This window comes from Bactrocera oleae, chromosome 2 (genome assembly GCF_042242935.1).
Source record: "Bactrocera oleae isolate idBacOlea1 chromosome 2, idBacOlea1, whole genome shotgun sequence".
Lineage (NCBI taxonomy): Eukaryota > Metazoa > Arthropoda > Insecta > Diptera > Tephritidae > Bactrocera > Bactrocera oleae.
In genome coordinates, this window is record NC_091536.1 from 18,150,433 (window position 1) to 18,170,580 (window position 20,148).

The 20,148-nt window shown below is 32.0% G+C and overlaps 1 protein-coding gene across 1 annotated transcript; it reads left to right on the top strand.

Annotated features, from left to right (window-relative positions):
• The first annotated feature begins 207 nt into the window (after positions 1–207).
• On the top strand, positions 208–18,828 carry Tsp96F (Tetraspanin 96F). The gene is made up of 5 exons (XM_014248029.3): positions 208–631; positions 13,127–13,321; positions 14,437–14,616; positions 14,805–15,020; positions 16,262–18,828. The coding sequence occupies exons 1-5, from the start codon at positions 566–568 to the stop codon at positions 16,409–16,411; spliced, it is 807 nt and encodes a 268-aa protein (XP_014103504.1). The 5' UTR covers positions 208–565; the 3' UTR covers positions 16,412–18,828.
• Positions 18,829–20,148: the final 1,320 nt, after the last annotated feature.

Below are 20,148 nucleotides of genomic sequence, written 5' to 3' on the forward strand. Positions count from 1 at the left end.
TTTCTTACACAGAAACATTATAGTGGGAGAAATGCCCTACATATTCATTCATGTTATGCACTTTAAATATTAGTTTCATGAAAATTTCTCTCCCAACCATATCAAACGTTACGAGACCTTAAAAATTACAAATAGCCGATTGGCAGCTCTGCCAACACCCCGTGTGATATAGGCACTCAAAAAACGCCATTCAGAAATAAATGAGAATGTACCAGTGATTGAGTGAGCTTGGTACAAAAACAGAAACAGAAGCGGATAGAGAAGCGGACGTAGCACAACTGATTATTAATGTAACGGCAGCAGCTAAAAAAGTGTTTCATGTAGGAAAGATTAGTACAGAAGAAAAAGTGTAGTTTTTTCTCAAAGTTAAATTAAAAAGTGATAAGTTTATGAAAATTTCGAAAACCAGTGCTATACATAACCACAAAATATGCAAAATATTGCCCATTGAGGCAGTGTGCAAAGGAGAAGAGTGTTAAATCAGTGCTTGGCAAAGTGAAAGATACCTATAGTGAAAAAGGTCAAAGGAATCGGCAGAGTAAAAGTATAATACAAAAGCGCAAAAATGGGATTGAACGGCTGTTGTTCGTGTGTAAAATACTTGATGGTGCTGATAAACATCTTATTTTGGGTATGTACTACGTGGAGTTAACTCTATGGATACTGTAGGGTCTGAGTGGGTGGTGTTATGTATATTACGGCAATGGTTTGTGCTGTGGATTTGCGAATATCCTATTAAATGAGAGTGAATATGTATGTATGTATATGAAGTTGTGCAAGTATGTATGCCCATCTATGGAATACGCGTGATGCTCTTCGAAAGATTCGAAAATCGGTTTATAGTATAAAATAAACTTTATAGAGATCCTAGACCAAGGAGAGAAGAGTACTAAAGAACTTGATTGTAGCATATGCACAAATATGTTTACAAATTTATATATATGGTTTACATATAGAAAATCATTCATAAATTCTGCTTATCTGCTGTTAATCCTTATAAACGCCATTGTCCTCTTTCGATTATGCCAAAATGTTTAACAACAAATATATTGAAGTTTTATTGAAGGTTTTTTTTACAAGTCTGCTGAAATTATTGGTATTTTGGGTGACAAACGTGATTTTTTGGTTATATGCACCTTTTTTGAATTACGAAAAGCCATTCTTTCATATTTTTTGTTGCCAATTCACCAGCTCTTTTCTCTTACTTGCAAAGTTTTCTACGTAACTATTAGCAGTTGACACAATTGCCCTCTTTTGCAACAATATATGTCTGCATGTACATATGTATGCATGTGCACCTCCTTGCTCGTAATTGTAATTCTCGATACGGCATTTTCACCAGCCTGCAGGTATTATAGCCGCCCTATGTTGGGGTTCGATCTAAATAGACGCTGCATTGCAATCACTGCATGCAGCATGCATAAGAACACACACGTGCGGATCTACATAAATACATAGGTATATATGTATGTATATACACAGCGATGGCTCACAACACAAGCCCGTACAAAGTGTCATTGCTTCCGTTGCATTGCCGCTTGCTTACATTCATAACTCTGTACACATTGCCTTTTATACTTCTATGTATGCATCTATGTACTCGTATAATACATGCAGCAGTTGTTGTTGTTGCGTTATTGAGTTGTGGACAAACTGAACAATACTAGTTTCTTGATAGTACTACAAGTGAACGTCTGCTCCCCCACACTGCAACCGGAGTTGTAAATTGTCATTGACGTTGCGGTTGTTTGCCGCAATCCTTATATAATATAAGCGTATGTGTGAGTATGTGTACTTATGTATAGTTATTGTATATTCTTTTTGTGCTTTTGTTTCTTCATTATCTTTTTGCGTTTTATTGACTATAAACAAATTTCTTATCTCTTGTACAACAAATTTTGAATACTTTTACGCTCATACATACATACAGGTGTACAGGTTACTTCTATAAGATGTTGATTTCCATCACCTCTGATTTTGTTTTTTTATAACCCATTGTGAAAGGTAATTTGGTTAAAGCGGGGTTTGCTGTTTCGTCTTCTAAAGGTTTGTGGTATGTATATACATATGTATGTACTATATACGTACATAGTATATACGTACACATGAATTTGTTTGCTCTCTCTTTTACTAGCCTGTCAGCACAATAAATAGAGAGAAAACAACCAAATCAAGACTTGATGTATTGTATACGGAAACCACCATTCAATTCGAAGAGCTATAATTAGAACAGGAAGTTAAAAGTCAAAAGTATGAATACAACAAAAAGGATATGTGTGTTTATCGTATAGGGTTGGTAGACTGATTGCTTGCTGGAAACTATGCATACAAATGCAGGCTAAAAAGCTTTGATGTTCATTTATTAGGCAAATGTTTGCCTAAGCTGTTTATCGGGATTTTGAGGAACCAGGGTATTAAATCTTCTTCAAAAAAGACTTTTCCAAAGGAAATATATAAAAGTTCGGTCTCGAATTGAAAAATAAATTATTTAGACAAAAGATCGTGGCATAAATTTAAGAAATATCGGCAAGGACTGGATCGATATTTAATAATTGATTTCGCACCCAACTTTCTTCACTTGAAATCAAATAATTTTTACTTATTCTGAAATTACTAGCACCTATTTCTATTTGATTGTTTTGATTTATAGTGGAGGGCAGTATATATTCATAAAATAAAATCAGGGTAATATATTCGGGTGTGGGCATAAGTTTCGTCTGCCTTTAACCGCAATTCGTAGGCCAAATGTCGGTCATCGGTGGTAATATTCGAAGGCATAAAATCAAGAGCTATGCGGCGTGCTTGTAAGTATTTTCCTTTAAACAATAACAATGTTATAGTGTACGTATTTCGAAAACAAAAAAATCTTTTAATATAAACATATGCGTTCAGAAACATACATACATACGCATATGTATAGTTCGTGGTTTATAAAAAACAAATACTGATGCGCAGTCATCAGTATGCAGGGCGGGCTTTACTCCAGGGCAGCTATCAATTGTTACACATCTCTGATATGCGCGGGCTTGTTTACATGCGTACAGTAGTGGAGAGAAAAAGAAGCACTATTTTAAAATACTATAATAAATAAATTTTTTACGCAAATATGCATATGTAAGAGTACTAAAAGATAAATAATTTTTATCCGTTACCAAGCGTTACTCTTAAGCGAATCGAACAAGCTATACCAAATGCTCAAGCAAACAGGCAGCACTTGTGGTGCAACAGCGTGTGTGGTGCAATAGTCTTAGAATTCTTTCTTAATGGAGAATTTATTTTTTTCGCATTAAAAAACGTAGCTGTAACCCTTTATTTTTGTTTACTATAAATTACTATATTTATTTTAAGTCCGAAGTTTTAATTATACAATAACAAAAAGAAATTTGTATTTTCATTTGTCATTTGACCATTCACACTAGTAAAACTAATATAAAATATGTAAAACAAAATTTAGTCGCAGTGAAGATATTGACTATACCACATTAAAGAGGTATCCGCATACTCTCTTGCACGAATTCAACTCGGCTACTTTTTTGTTGCTTTTAATTGTCATTTTTTTGATAAGAGATCAGAAGCGAACAGAGAAATGGTGTATCGAAAACAGCTATTAAAAATTAATTAATTTAAACGGGTAACAATCTATATTGAAAATTATTTTATTACAAAATTTTAAGTAGTTTTCATATTGCAACAATTTTTTACTGTAAATACGAAAAATAAATCATTATGTATTTTATTTCAATTATCTTTATATTATTATTATTATAATTATTTCAATTATCTTTATTTTATTATTATTATTATAATTATTATATTTTTTTATTTTTATTATAATTATTAAATGTTTTTTATTTATTTATTGCCTTAATTTTGCACAATGCTGTATAATTTGTTAACATACATATGTATATATAAGCATTTTTACATACATATGCAATGAAATTTTACATATTTACATATGGAATATGGGCGTATTCAGTATTCACATGGTGGCATCCACGCAAAACGCAAGTTGCCCCAGACTTTCAGCCTTAAGCAACTGGAAAGTATGGTAGTAGCTGGTGGAACTACCGATGCGGCATGTCGCAAACAATACAAATCTAACCTGACCGAAACATAAAAAACCACACTTGAGCAAACAATTGTGCGAGTCTACTTTGGGCCACACACATACATACATAACTCAGGCGCAGACACATTTGGTAATTGCCTACGTTTCACTGGTTGTGCCCGCAGCAACTCTGCGGTCATTTGTAACTGTCGGAAGCCATTTGAAGTACCAGTCAGCTGGTAGTGTTGGCAACTGATCAGCGCCACTGGCTGCCTCATTTACTACACATACATACATGCAAACATTTTTTTTTAAGTATGTAAATATGTATATATTTCAATATGAATTAATTTGGTTTTTTATTATGTCACTCTTATAAGCCCCTTAACATAAGTATGTATGTGCTTTCCTCCCTTTGACTTACCGCGCCCATTTTACATCATCATCACACGCCTAGACTCACACTCAATTATGAAAATTACGGTTGCGACTGTATAAGTATGTGCGCGTCTCTCATTTAGTCATATGAGTATTTACTTGCCCACATCCGTACACACAATCATACAAGCATCTATGAAATCATTTATATGAATTTTCCAATTTTATTTTCTTAATTCATTCTAAGAGCTTCGTGCTTTTGCCGTAGGTTCCTGCCCATTCAATTCATCTCCTCACAAGTGTGCTGTGACGCGCGCGATTACCTCCTATAGGCGAGTACTAGCCACAACATATGTACATATATACCTATTATTTATTTATATTATTAGTCAAGATCTATTTTCGAATATGTGCCGTTTCAGACAGGGACGCAAAAGAGTCTCAAACCAGTTTATTGTGGGCGAGGGGACGACGAGGAAAGACGAAGGGACCGTGCCACTCGTGTTCGGGTGGCACGCTTTGTGTTCTTGTTCGCAACAGCTCGCTGCTACCCTTTTCAGCATTCCTTTTCACTTTCAAATTCTTTGAATGGTTGCAAGAGCGCTCGGTTTCAAATGAATTCGATCGCAAATTTGAGTTCTGTTATCTATTTTTGTATGTAATATGCAAATATGTATGCATAGAATAATAGAAATATTATGACAAATTGTAAATAAGGAGAAAATTAAGATATAGATTATGGAGTAAAGAAATTATGAATTTTTAATACGGAGTAAAGAAATTATGAGTTTTTAATACTTAAAGATTAGGAAATTCCTATTATAAATTTGGCCTTGAAAATATTAGTAGCGGATATTCAATACATTCTTGTGGATTAGGGAATTCCCGTCTTTAGTATTTTTTTGAAACTATTTAGCGGGTAGGTACTTGTATTATGCATATTGTTCTACCATATTCATGGTAATTCATTGCAAGCAAAATGTGTGACCATCATCTCAACATACAAATGAAATACGCAGCATGCAGTGTTGCGCGGTGTTGCGCAGTCGAACCGCACAAATATTTACGAACATTTTGTGAAAAGGAATGCAGAAAAACTAGACTCGAGTTGCTGGACTCTTTTTGACCGTGTGAATGCCCAGAGCGACACCAAAAGAAAATTTGAAAAAGATCAGACTCTTTTGCATCCCTGTCTGAAACGGCACTATCAATACAATATGAATGCTTTGCTTTTCCTGTTGTATTATATGTATGAGCAAATTCAACACACATATGTATCTGTTTGTATGTACGTATGTCGAGTTGTTTTTATTGTTGCATTAGTTGCGCATTCATAACGCATCATAGCATATAGAGAAGACCTCCTACATATAAACAAATGTACTGTATAGCATATTTGCCAATATATTTGCTGTTGCGACATGAATTTGTGTTTCAACATATATACATACATACATACATACAAACCTACATGTATACATATATAGTTCCTTTTGAGATTTTCACGCTAACGCAATTTTGTAAAGCGTCAAAGCAACAATGCCAACGAAAGTTAACAACAGAAGAAGCACTTATTTATATTTAAGCAATAACAATAACAAGTGCCAAAAATAACAAATTAGCTACAATACAATACAACACATATATCTAAACAACCAGCTGTTGGCAAATCAAAAAATTATTAAATAATTAAATTTTCATTTTTATTAACGGTTGCCACTAAATGCCGAAAGTATGAATGTATGCTTGTCTGTATGTGTGTTATATTCTAAAATAAACCTACAATGTCATTAGCACATTAACAAACATTTAATTCAGCCAGCGGTTCTTAAACATTTCCTATTGCACTGCGATTGGAAGCTTTTTATGGAATTCGGAAATCATTTTGAGATAAAATAATCTATTTATGACTGTTACGTAATTTTTTTGGTTTACTTAAATAAATTGAGCAAATTTGCTAAAACATGCATTTTTCTTCGATAAATTTTGCTTTACTAACAGAGTGGAGCGTAAAAGGTCCATTGAACTATTAGCTGTTAGCAAGGTTCTCATCGCCGCAATGTAGCGTGTCCTAACTGATTGTCCATTGGCACTCACGCGGAGAAGCTATAGCTTATTAAAATTGCATTCCAACTCTACCCCTATAAAATATATACATAAATGATCAGCCTGATAAGCTGAGTTGATTTATCCATGTCCGTCTGTTCGTCCGTCTGTCTGTATATGTACAAACTAGTCCCTCAGTTTTTAAGCTATCGCTCTGAAATTTTGCACCTGTACTTTTCTCACTAAAATGCTACTCATTTGTTGGAACGGCCGATATTGGACCACTATACCATATAGCTGCCATACAAACTGAACAATCGGAATCAAGTATCTTATATATATCTTAAATATATATCTTTATTTTTATATCTTCACGAAATTTGGTAAGGATTATTATTTAAGGCAATAATGCAATATCCGTAGAAATTGTTAAGATCCGATGAATATAGCATATAGCTGCTATACACACTGAACAATCGAAAGCAAGTGCTTCTATGGAAAACTCTATTTTTGCGAGTTAAGGAAACCCCTGAAAACCGATCTGCATACAAAAATACTTAATAGTTCTTATTATTTAATATAAAAATGGTTGTTTTCTCTGAATTTTTCTTAAACATTTTTTTTTTAACACAACATATAGAGCGATCTACTAGTTTTGGATCGCTAACTAAAGACCGAAGCACTTTTATTATATCAAAAAAGCACCAAGTGGCAAAATTGTACATCATTTTTGTTTTCAGTGTGACTTTATTGAAGGCGTTAATTTCTGTTAAACAAGTAATGACTAAAACCTCCTTTCTCAAATCTTTTTAATAATACCACCTCAGTTGTCAAACGTATGCTCCATTTTGTATTAATTAGTATTTAGAGATGTACTGCTGTTATTTGATAATGCTTAAAAATTTATTATTAAACCTTGCAATAGTACATTTGAAGTGGCTTGTATTCGGAGAAGTTTAGCGAGTGTTCTTTTGGTGCTCCTATACATAAATTTGGATCTATACTAATTTTAGCACAAATTGGACAAATTTAACTCTAGCTTAATTTCAAGAACTTGTAAAATGATTTGTATTACATATATTCACATTCATACTTCTTAAATATTTTTTATTCACAACATTTGTCATTCATGAATTTGCTTTCATTTCATCCGGGGCGGGTTATGCAGTTCTATGTTGAATTTTATGCTAATAATATTTACTGTCTAATTAACAAAACAAACAGTGGCAAACATAACTGTATACAAGTATATATTTACATGCACCCTTTGAAGAATACTCGACCCACTCATCGACTTTTCCGACATTTTAATTATTTTGAAAAAATTTTATGTATATCATAATAATATATAAATACATACCATATAGACACATATATTTGCATATATAAAATTGAATATTTATGTGTTGGTATACTTTTTGCAATTCTCTAACTGCCATTAACAATTTTGAACGTAACTAGGTCATTGCAGCCAAAAGGGCTTTGTACGCTCTCACTTGCACTCTCGCATGTAATTTTTCACTCTCTGTTAATGCTCTTACTCGTGGTTAGGCACTAGCAATATTTCTCTATACTACTACTAGGCTCTCTCTACCGTTATATACGTCTGCACAAAAGGATACTCGAAACAAAAACAACTAAAAATGGGTGGGCGTTTTGACTCACTGTCGCTTTTCTTATACTCAAATAGCTGTGTCTACAAATACACCTATAGACAGACAATTTGACGTGCTGATTCTTGTTTATAGGTCCTTCCCGTCCGCGCTCTGCTACTGTAATTACATTTAGCACATCCTCGGTCGCATGTCGTCGTTCTACTTAATGCTCATAAAACGATTTTTATATTATTACAAAAATATATATACGAGTATGTGTATAAATAGATGTTCATATAAATGCATACATACTCATTCACGTATTCCCTAGTGGCACGAGTATATCGTATATTGTTTATACCCCTATTTGGATTTCAGATTCATTTGCTAAAATTGGTGTTCTCCTTCACTTTAATGTTTGATCTGGTAAGATCAACAGTTTACAGTTATTTAATACCTAATGGTACACATTGTGACGTGGTATGTAGTTTTATTTATTGATGTCAGCAGAATCCACAGAACAGTCTTTCCCTAATAATGGGTTCATAATATTATTCTACTACCAAAGAGTTCAAGAGTCAACTTAATATTATAACATAAAGGACTTTAAATTACTACCAATATCGCCTCAACTCAAAATCACTGACCTGCCATTAAAGAAACCATTTAGTATTAATAGATAAGATCTAGAGAGTTCATAAACCCTAAAAGCCAGGTTGTCCATTATTTATCAGCTTTGATTTAATTAGAATATTTAGGTTATTTATTTCGCTTTACTTAGATTACCATTTATTAATTCTATCTATATTCAACTTCTCGCTTCGAAACGTTCCTTACATATCATTACTTGTGAAACAACCACACCTAACCTAAAAAAATGTAAAGTCTACGAATACCGATTCTTATGAAAATTTGTCATTCCAGTAAACATTTGTTTGACGTCTGCTTTAAACTTTATTAAAGCTTGTGGTAATAATCTAGTGGTCCACCACCAGATTCACCAGCCAACAGTGATTTAACCTTAATAGTCAACGCCTTGTCCCCTACCTCTGCCCATTTTACGAAAATCATCTTCTTCCTTTGCATATGTCCTCATTTTGTTTCGTCTTCCACCTTCGTCATTAGCTTAAACGCCCGTACAGTGTTGCAATCGTGCATTTACTACTTTTATCGTGTGAATTGCAGGTTTTTCCGCTTGCGCGCGGTGCTTTAACGTCTCGTGGCTCATAAAAATATAAAAAGTCGATTTGCAGTTATTTCAGCCAGGCTATACGCCTAAAAGTATGTCACATATTATCATATGTGCATATGTTATTGCCATTGTTACATTGGTTTTCTTTATGGTTTGGCGTTAATTTTTTTGTTTGATAACTTTCCATATGATTTTGCTGTGCCACTTTCAAATATTACTGACAAGCTGCTGAACTTTGCAAAATGATACCGATAAGTTGTGACTATTAACACTTATTGCAAAAGCGCCTTAGAATATGTTAGTGTACATTTGGCAATGTATTGGTTGGAGGAAACAATGCCGTGAAGTTTTATTGTGAACAAAAATTGTTTTCAACTAAGGAAACCAAATAAAACAATAAGTGAAGAGATTAATTTGATTAAGTCTCATTTTTATGTGTTGAAGTATTTTAGATCAGGACATATTTACTTGTAGGTATCTTGAAGGCAACAAGTTTTAATATATAAATATGTTGTTTTAATTTATGGTTATATATGCCGATTTATTGCCTATCATCTTTTCAATAAATCATCATTAGTGCATAGATATCGCATTAAACTAATCTTTTGAGAGTGGCGAAACGTACAAACCAAAGTAAAAAATAATATATATAAAGAGTTTTTTTATCAACATCCACATGTACTAATTTGAGAATTTTATGGTTAATATGGTAAAAGTTTCCTGTACTCGTTCGTCAGTTTTACCTGATAATACGCTGTATATGTATAGATCACCCGGTAGGAAAGAGAAAACAATAAAAAGTCTTAAGTGATAATCGGCCGAATTGCCTACTAAGTTTTAAGAAACTTTTATTACTACTCTCTGACTAAATTTTGTACACAGATTCATAAAACGACGAATAGATAGGAAAATGTAGCGAATAAGTCCGTGCAATTGGTTAGAGCATTCTAAGCTCATGGCTAGAAAAAACTACTATAGATTTATTTTTCTACTTTCTTAGTATAATTTAAAGCCGTTCCATACTGCTCTGAATAAAGCGAAGTAAATTTGTCAGACCAAATCGCATTTTCACAAGTTTATCTACATAATATAGTATACATACACACACAGTAATATATTTCCCACACCACTTCAGTCCTCTTCAACTAATCCGACCATTTAATCACCATTTGAATATATATTTTCTATTTAATGGACATGCTTATCTACAACCAATAGCTGTACAAAATTTATTATAGATAATAAAGTAATAATAAGATCAATATTCAAACATATATAAAATCTTACAACAACAACTACAATAATATTTCAGTACTTGTAAGCGAAAAGCATTGACAGCTATCTGTCTATCAGAATTTACGGTAATCTATAGATGTCGAAATTATAGCATCACTTACTATAAATAAATTATGGGCGTATATTGCTGACGTCTTAATGGGTGGAAGAGAATTACGAGAGGTTAGGTTAAGCCGGCGAAGATGAAAATTATTTTTATGATTCGATTATTAAATATAAACCAAAAGATACATTAGTAAGGGTCAACTTTCCGTACGGGTTTCAACATCTATCACAGTCCAGACTGTATATTGGCGCCTTCAATTTCATTCCAAGATGCTTATCTCCGCGTCAACAACTAACTTAAAAAAAGCCTAAGTCGATTTGGAATAATAAAGACATTTGAAGTCTACTCAAACAAATTATTCGAAATTCGACGTTGTGTTTTATCCAAAACAATATCTTAAAAACGAAAATTTTAAACTTCGATGTAATTGTATACTTGTATACCTTTGACTAAGTTGACTTTACCCATTTTTACATTTTAGATATTGTTAGAATTATTAAAACACTATAATTTCTTCATATGGCCCATATATTGTGAAATTTATGGTTGCACTGATTTTAATCCAAAGCATACATATCTGCATATTATTGTGAGCAATTGATTATTGCAAATGAGTGGAAAAAATCACATTTCATCGCAAATTGTTCGTATAAGTCTAATTTATTGTCAAATGTCTAATATTTTATCTCACAACACAAATAACATATGACGTTTGTACCTCGCAGCTGTTGAAACGGTCAAAATATAATATATACAATATTCAAAACTCAAATATACGTTATATACCAAAGTGTATTGCTTCACATATCTATTCTATGATTTTTAAAATATAATATATTTTATAGAAATTTTTACTAATTCTCTAACAATGGTACCATAATCTCATTTATACCTACTGATACCTCTGAATATGATAAGTCTATTCTGGCCATCATACGATACAAAAATATTTTGTTTCAATATAAATTTCTGAGTTGTGATCCCTGTGCGCCACACCTTAATCATCTCCAATTTGGACAAATGCTTATATGTGGTATCTTCGGCTAAAAATGGTATCGTTTAAGAACGTGAGATTAACAGATTTCGTTTCTTTCAATTTTTTAAGAACAAACCTAATGCATTGTATTGATCTAATCCATATACATAATCTATTTAGATATTTGAACGAGTATGCCAACTACTTCACACCGTTGACGCACAATAGCGCCATCCAATAAAAGAGTAGAACATTTAACGATCTCCATATGGACGATTATATAAATTTGTTATATGTGGAAGAATTATATTTTTCAAACAATCAAACAAATATTTGATCAGAAATGGTTGGATACACGTACATATTTCACACACATACTGCTAATTTATGGAATTCAACTAATAATATGCTGAAAAGCCACCAATCCGAAAATAATGCGAAGCAGCAACTAACTCACGAACTACAAACATATGTATATATTAGAAGTATACACATATTTATTTAGCTAAGAAATGAAAAATGTTTTCTCAGTAGTTGCGATGCAGCTTCCTCTGTACTCTATACTTATATGTTAATAAGATAATGAGAGATAAATTTAAAAAAAAAATTTTTGGGCCTAAAACAATTGAGAAGCGTGAGTACAATGCCTGTGCGATAATTTTTTTGTAATAGACCAAAAATTCAGTCAGAATTAGGAGAATATGCGGTTAATTATTGTGGTGAAAATTATACAAATTGGCTGTATTCATTTAGACACCTCGAAGTGGTAAACCGGTATTACTTATTGACCCTTAAACCATTTGGAACTAATGTATAGTGATCTACATAGTCATATTCGAAGAACACGATGAGCATCGTCGTGATTTTGAACCTTCACCTTTATAATTATTATATTATATTATTATTTGTCTCAATTAATTTTTGAGTACGGTATTTTCTAGTTGGTTCATAAATGAGAGAATTTTTTTTAATTTGGAATGAAAATATAGTTTTTCCAATTTTTTATTTTTTTATTTTTAAACCATTATTTATACAAAACTTATATTCACAAGCTTGTACCATATGAACACGTTTGCGAACTTTTGACAAAACAACTTATTTGACCTTCTTAGACTTTCCTTGAAATACATATAATTTAGTATTTCACAGACAAAGTAAGTATTTGTATTAGGTTCTCAAAGAGATTCTTACTTTAACAACAGATTTGAAATGTTGAGTGTTTGAAAATTTTACAGAATAATATCATTACGAGACTTTTGAACAAACTCAAATTTAAAATATGTAATTTTCTCAAATTTCCGCAGTTGATTTTGTATGGTTTGTGCCTTCATAGCCAGACTAACTGCTATTAACGACAACTTAAATAAACAGTAAAATTCTATATTGTTATTTTTATACATTTCCACTCACTTAAATACTCATTAATCTTCGTTTTATTTGTATATGCATTCATTTGTTTTTATTTTTTTGCGAAAATTATTCGCACTATAAATATTTCTGCTTTTTTCGCTTTTATTTTCATTACTAATCTTTTGCTTGTTTGCAGATTATTGGCCTAATCATTGTGATCATCTCGGTGTGGATGCTTACCGATCCCTCGTTCGTGCTGTCGATGACCCAATCCTATAATCACTACTACATTGCGTTGTATGTCTTCCTTGGCATTGGTGTGCTCATCACGCTGGGCGGCTTCTTCGGCTGTTGTGGTGTCGTAAAGGAATCGCAATGTCTGCTTATATCGGTGAGTGACAATAAATAAATATATGTATATGTATGAGTATACGTGGCGGTGTTATTAAAAAATGTTACACTCTAATTTTAATATAATATGCCATGCGACAACCTACAAAAGTTTGCGCTTTGATTTTCGTTTAAATCAAACGCCAACGCAACGCGGCAACTGCTTAGTCCAGTCGATGGCTGGCGCACGCACTTAGCCACCCACTGCGTATGTTACTGTGAGTGCACAGCGCCTTGGTGTCATAAGTTTATATGCTCACCGATGTAAATGCATATACATATGTATGGTATATGCACACATACAAGTGAGGTCTGATAAGTACTTAGCCTCTTCACACGATAGGGCGCTATGGTTAGAACAATTTAATATAGTACTTGTATAGTACATTCTCTTAAACGGCTATTGTCAAAATCTGACTTGTAGAAATCGTAGTTTTGTTTTGACAGCATATGGAAGCGGTTCTCGGATCTTACAAATATATAAAAAAAAAGCAAAACGGTCAGTGATTTACTTATTGTTTTAGGAAAGGGCAACGTGAAGTGAAATCAAAGATTAAATGCTGTATGCTTCAATGGAGCCTGACGCTGTTTAAACACAATCCAAAGAAATTTCGTGATCGACGGTGAAAGATCCATTCACTAGTACACACTACAGACCAAAACAGAGTTGTAACATTGGCCTTCACCAGGTGAACCTGCTTCGTTGAAAGTGAAGAGTGTCCTATCGGTCAAATAGGTGGCGGCCAATATTTCCAAGGATCTATATTTGTAATGAGCAGAATATAACTGCCACGATTGGCTACTTAGTAGACTTTAAATTTATACTTCAAACGAGTTAAAGAGTGGGAGTCATTGGATAAGAAGACTATGCATATTAAAAAAAAATCACTATTTTCCAAAATTTCGGTTTCTCTTTTGTATTCTATGTATTTATAGACCCGCTCTCGTGTGCCCTCTATACGTAGGCGTATTGCACGAATTCTTAGCAGCTGTAAACTTTTGGCGGCATGTAGCACATATTTTTATTAGTACATTGTTGTTGTTGTTGTTGTTTCATTTAATATCTTCTTTTATGATCATGCACATGATTTATGACTTACAATACCTACTTTGTAGTTCTTCTGCGTAATTCTGGTGGTGATGGTGGCACAGATTGCCGCCGGCGCATGGGCATTCCACAACAAAGACAAACTCGATGACATTGTACGCGCGTCGGTGAAGTATTCGGTGCAGGAGGAATATGGCCAATCAAGCATGAGTTCGCGTACGGTCACTTTTGACAATATACAAAAGAATGTAAGTGCATTTAATACATATGCGTGTATGCGTAACTATGTATGTACATATGTAACAAATGTTTGGAATTTGTGTCATGTGTTTATTTACATATTGGCGCCCGCCTTTGTAAACACTATCCATCAAGTTGATACTCAAATTTCTTGAATTAATATGCTTTATTGTTGTTGCTTTCCGCTTCGTTACAGTTGAAATGTTGCGGTGCTGATGGACCGGCCGATTGGGCAACGAGCCGTTTCAACAATGTCGATCGCACAAATATCGTCGATATTGCCATATCATCGATGAATGTGTTTTACAATATACCCGAATCATGTTGCAAAGACGAATTGAAGGAGAATGTGTGTGAGATGTCGAGAAAATTGAAATTCGGTGGTTCGCTAAATCAAGCAATATATCAACAGGTTTGTTATTTATTTATATTTAGTGCAGCAAAATGTGGTGGGAGCAAACAGACCTTCATGTATCTGTAAATATTTTCAAATTTATTGAGTTCGTTGTTTTCTAATTGGAACTATAACACAAGTTCTCATATCCGCATAATCGGTTGTATACGGGTTTCGTGCTTTAGTCATTCGATCTGGACGGATCGCACCAATAATTATGGTAATCGATTATAATTGTGCGCCCGTGTTTTCCGAAATTTTACTAAGATATTTCGTAAACTTAAGACTAGTACTAGTAGAAGTAACAAATTTCGAACTAAAACTACAAACTTATTTGATTAACACATTTTCCTAAAAATCAGCCATTCTAACAAAGCGTATTTTCATCTCAAAACAAATCGAACACAGTATTTTAGAAACGCAAAATTTGCATGTGATAGTTGAGAAGCCTAAATTTCTTTTGATGGGGTCAGTTTGTAATGAATTGAAAACACTATTAACACTTTGAAACGGCTGTTCGTACAATGGCGCATGGACTTAGACGACCATTGGATACATTCGATATTTGCAGTCGATATCGGTTGGCCAACCAGCATGATTTTTCTGCACCTTAACGCAACTAATCTGTGCTTGCGGAGTACCGTGAAGAACCGAAGCTTTTCTCAAAGCGATTATAGAGGTGGACTAGGCTGAAAATATGGCGCGTGACTGCAAATCGGTCGAGAGTATCGATCACATCACAAAAATGTGTCTCCATAAATAATGGGAATACTTTTCACTTTTGAATAAACTAAAAAATGTAGATATTAACCACTCTGTGTATAGTTTGAAAACCGCGTTTGACTAAGATTTTTCTACAACCAGAACCATATCCGCTTAAAATACAACCTATAAATTTCTTTTCGTACGTTCATAAGATCTAGATTGGTATAAATAGTGTACTTATTAGGATATTGTACTCTAAGGAAATTTATGTATACAAGCATGGTATTTGCAATTATGTTGCATCACAGATACTAGACGTGATTATAAGTAAAGTAGAAAATGGTATGGGTATGGGAACGACGTAAAAGGATGTCGGCTATTTGATAATCGGTTTCGCCCGAAGACCCCTTTCTACAATATCAAGTAATTTATGAATTTTACTTTCTTTGTTTCAAATTTTGTTTTTATAAAAATTGATACATATGTACATGCACATGTGTTGGTATGCAAAAAAGGAATCTTAAAATTTATTAAAATACATTTTTCTCTTTCAGGGTTGCGTTGACAAACTAATTGAGCTAATTTACGAGAATTGGGTACTGATCTTCGGCATCACAGCGGGTGTGATTCTATTGGAATTGTTGGCGTTGACTTTCTCATTGAGCCTTTGCTGTGCGGTGCGCAATCAACACTACAAAGCCTGAGAATTACTGAATTCCCAGCGGGAAATAAATGACGACGAAAAATATTAACAAACCAAACCGAAAAGAAGGAGGGCAAAGGCGTTCTAATTCGTAACGAAACAAATTAAATATGTGCAAGGCAAACGGAGATAGAAAGAAGTTGAAGAAAATGCGGAATTAAAAAATAAAAAATCATACAAGAATGTAAGCACATAAGTGCGAAGAATATGCGATACGTGCAATGTAGTGCAAAAAAAATGATAATTAGTAAAAACACATACATCCATACATAATTAAATTATTAAAAACAAATATTGATGTATGTACGATTGTCTGCAGCGAATCTCTGGCGAATAAAATTTCATAGAAAATATGCCGGTAAATGATATTTAAGAAGAAAAAGGAATTTTCATTTGTATTTTCCAAACTTTTGTAAAACACAGTAAATTTTTAAGCAAAACTTTGTAGAAAAATGTGAAAACCTTCATCTTCATAAAACAATAATCAAAATGCATATGCCACATACAAACGAAAAAAAACCAAAATAGTTAGTTATAATCGAATGTTGTAAAGAAAAAGAGGAAAAAAGAAATTGCAAAATGCTCATCACACCATTTGCACTACCTTGTATAATTTACGGTATAACTATGAGAATTTACAACTTTTAAGTACATTACGATGCCAAATTTACGTTTTTGCAAGCACTATAGGTAGCGTAATTATACAAATATGTTTGTGCACAAATGATTTACGCCAATTGCACGAAATCTACCAAGTTCGAGGTCTTCCGTTAGAACAGAAATATGTATGAATGTATATTTAAGTTTTTTTGCCAAATGTAAAGAAATATATATTTATTTAACATTAAATAAAAATGTTTTGAGAAACGCTGATTAAAACGCTTAGTACAGTGTGAAATAAAAATGTGGAGCGTTAAATGAGTATTTTTTTCCGTAGAGAAAAACTTCAAAATATATTTTTCTCAAACTCAACCGCAAATGTAGTTAGTTTGTCGAGAGATTATATTTGCATAAAATAAAAAATAAATTAGATGGAAAAAAATTTATGATGAAAATAAAAATTACGCACAATATTCAAGCAATGCTACAATGTAGAACAATAAAACCCTCAGTCTTAGTCGAAATAAAATATACTTGAAACTGTGCAAAACTTTTGTTATAGTTAACCATTAAAAAGTATGTCAAATAAATGTTAACAGTTTTAAACTTTTACTCAAAAATTGTGTATTTTTAGTTATTGTAAAACAAAAAAAATTACAATTTTTTGTAGCACCAAAACCAAATAAAATTGTTTTTTATTTTAAAATTTTAAAACAAAATTAAAAATTTGAAGCTAAATATTGTGCCATTCAAATTATTATTTGTATAAAAGTTATTGTACGTATAACTAAAAGTTAAATTAGCTCTAATCGTATTCGTTATAAATTTAGTTAGTTTTGATTATTTTTGATTTAATATTTCTTTTTATTTTTACTTTTTTATTTTTTTATTGCTCACACTGTACATTATAATCTGTATAATTTTAAATAATTTTTAAACAGCTCATCTATAATTTAAGTCAGTTCAATGTTTTGCGGTATTGACATTCCATACACGAAAGCAATTAGAGATGGGTTGCGAAAGCTAAAAAGCAATTTGTGCATCTGTAAAAGGTTAACATTAAATGTGTCATTTATTTTTAAACAAGGTGCTTATAAGACAATCTAGGCATTTCAAAAAGAACAGTTGTTGTTTTGTGCAAAGCGAGTTTCAAATATTTTATTTAAAAATATTTTTAAAAACCTAAAAATGTATAATGACATGAATAAAGATTATAAATATTAAGAAATATTTTTGAGAGAATAATAATTTAGCGCTAAAAAGTGGCATTCGAATTTTTTTAATTCAAAATGCCAAGCTTTTTAAATAATAATTCAATTAATTATCAAAAACCGAGATTATTAATGAATATCGTAAGAAATAACCCATCTCTATTGCCTGAAATTGAAACACTGGTGATGTAGTTGAGTATTTAAAGCTTTGCCAAACGATGATTGCTGTTATAATATATATATATGTATATGTACTTACATATAAAGAGGCAAATTAGAGAACAACAGCCCAACCTTTAACAAACTCTTGTCACAAACCTGAAGAGAATGTCAAAAACACACAAATTTATATTTTTGTAATTTTATTTCACACAACTTAAGTTTATTATTAAAATTTCATAATTTTTTTGTACAAAAATGTTAACATACTTTTTATGAACTTAAAATGTTTAATTCATTTTATTACACATAATTTTATGCATATTTTTTACGAAAGAAATGATTAACCTTACTTAACCGCCTAAGCCAACGTAGTCCGAAATCAACAAGAATTTTTAGTACCGAACACACCTTAATAAAGCAAACAAATTTTTTATAAATATTTTAAGTTTTAGTTTTATTTGTTAGGCCTAATTGTGGATAAAAAACACTTTTAAATGCCTTCGAAATAAATTCGAAAATATTTTGAACCATTTTAAAGTTAACACCCACATAAACAAACAGGCATTCAGACACAAAAATTCATATACACGAACGCACATATTAACTGTTATATTATATGTAAAAAGGCATAAATAATATACTTGTATATGCATTTTTAATTTAGTTTAAATTTTAAAATAAACTATTTTTATTAGTATTGTAACTAAATTAAATTTAAATACAAATAAATTGTAGTTCAAGATGTCCCAAAACACACACAAACACACATAAAACATAATGATTTAAATAAAATGACAAAAACTGTTTGTTGTTATTATTAATTAAAATAAATAAAAATATTTTAATAGAAACTATTACTTATTACTGTATATTCACATGTAGCCACCCACTAGATACTTAATTTGATTGTTGAAAATGTATGACTTTAAATGAAATATACAAAAACAAATAAGCAAATGGTAAGGAGTGTAAGAATTGATAGTAAAATTTTCAACAGGAAGTTAAAAAGCAGAAAATAATAATATAGTAAATATATAAATATTGATTAGTTTATACATACATATATACATAATGAAAGATGCACTCGTTTTGAATGCCCCAAGAATCCGAAATAAAAGTGATTCGCAATAAATAAATTAATTAAGGCGAAAACTGATAAACATTCAAATATAAAGGAAGATATGTGTAGCTAAATTTAGTTATAGAAAAATTGTTAGAAAAAATTTTAAGAAACACTTTGCGGGAAATACATACAATATGCTAATTTTGCATATGTACATATGTATGTGCATAAGGCTGGCGCAAAAATATGCTGGTTCCCACAAAATAATATAAAAAATTAAAATAAAAAAATAGAAAAGTGAGAGAAAAACGGTGCAGTGGTGTTTAAGAAAACCACGTTAACCGGAGAGTTGCTTAAAAAAAATTAAGAAAGAACGCGTCTGATGCAATGACTTTAAAAAATTGTTATTCTTGTTTTCATTCTTGTCATTATAATAATTATTATTAAAAAGGTTTAAAAGATCGACTACACCACTAAGGGTGGACAACTGATGTGAAAGCTTATACAGCTCGTTTTCTTATGCGGTTATTTTTCAATATTTCCTTGAGTTAGAAAGCTTTTCAAAAATGTCAAAACCATTTTTCGCGATATTGCCACATTTTTAAGAAAATATTTACCAGCAAGCCAACTATCGACTAAATCACCGGTTAATTCCAACAGCTCTACCAGAGGTTTCTGTTACAGTTTCTATGAGTTTCTTAA

What these genes read in the sequence shown, in the direction of transcription:
- Tsp96F (XM_014248029.3), top strand. Translation starts at nt 566, where the DNA reads ATGGGATTGAACGGCTGTTGTTCGTGTGTAAAATACTTGATGGTGCTG. An exon ending in CGCAATGTCTGCTTATATCG is followed by an intron (nt 13,322 to 14,436) that starts GTGAGTGACAAT and finishes CCTACTTTGTAG; the next exon opens with TTCTTCTGCGTAATTCTGGT. An exon ending in ATCAAGCAATATATCAACAG is followed by an intron (nt 15,021 to 16,261) that starts GTTTGTTATTTA and finishes TTTCTCTTTCAG; the next exon opens with GGTTGCGTTGACAAACTAAT.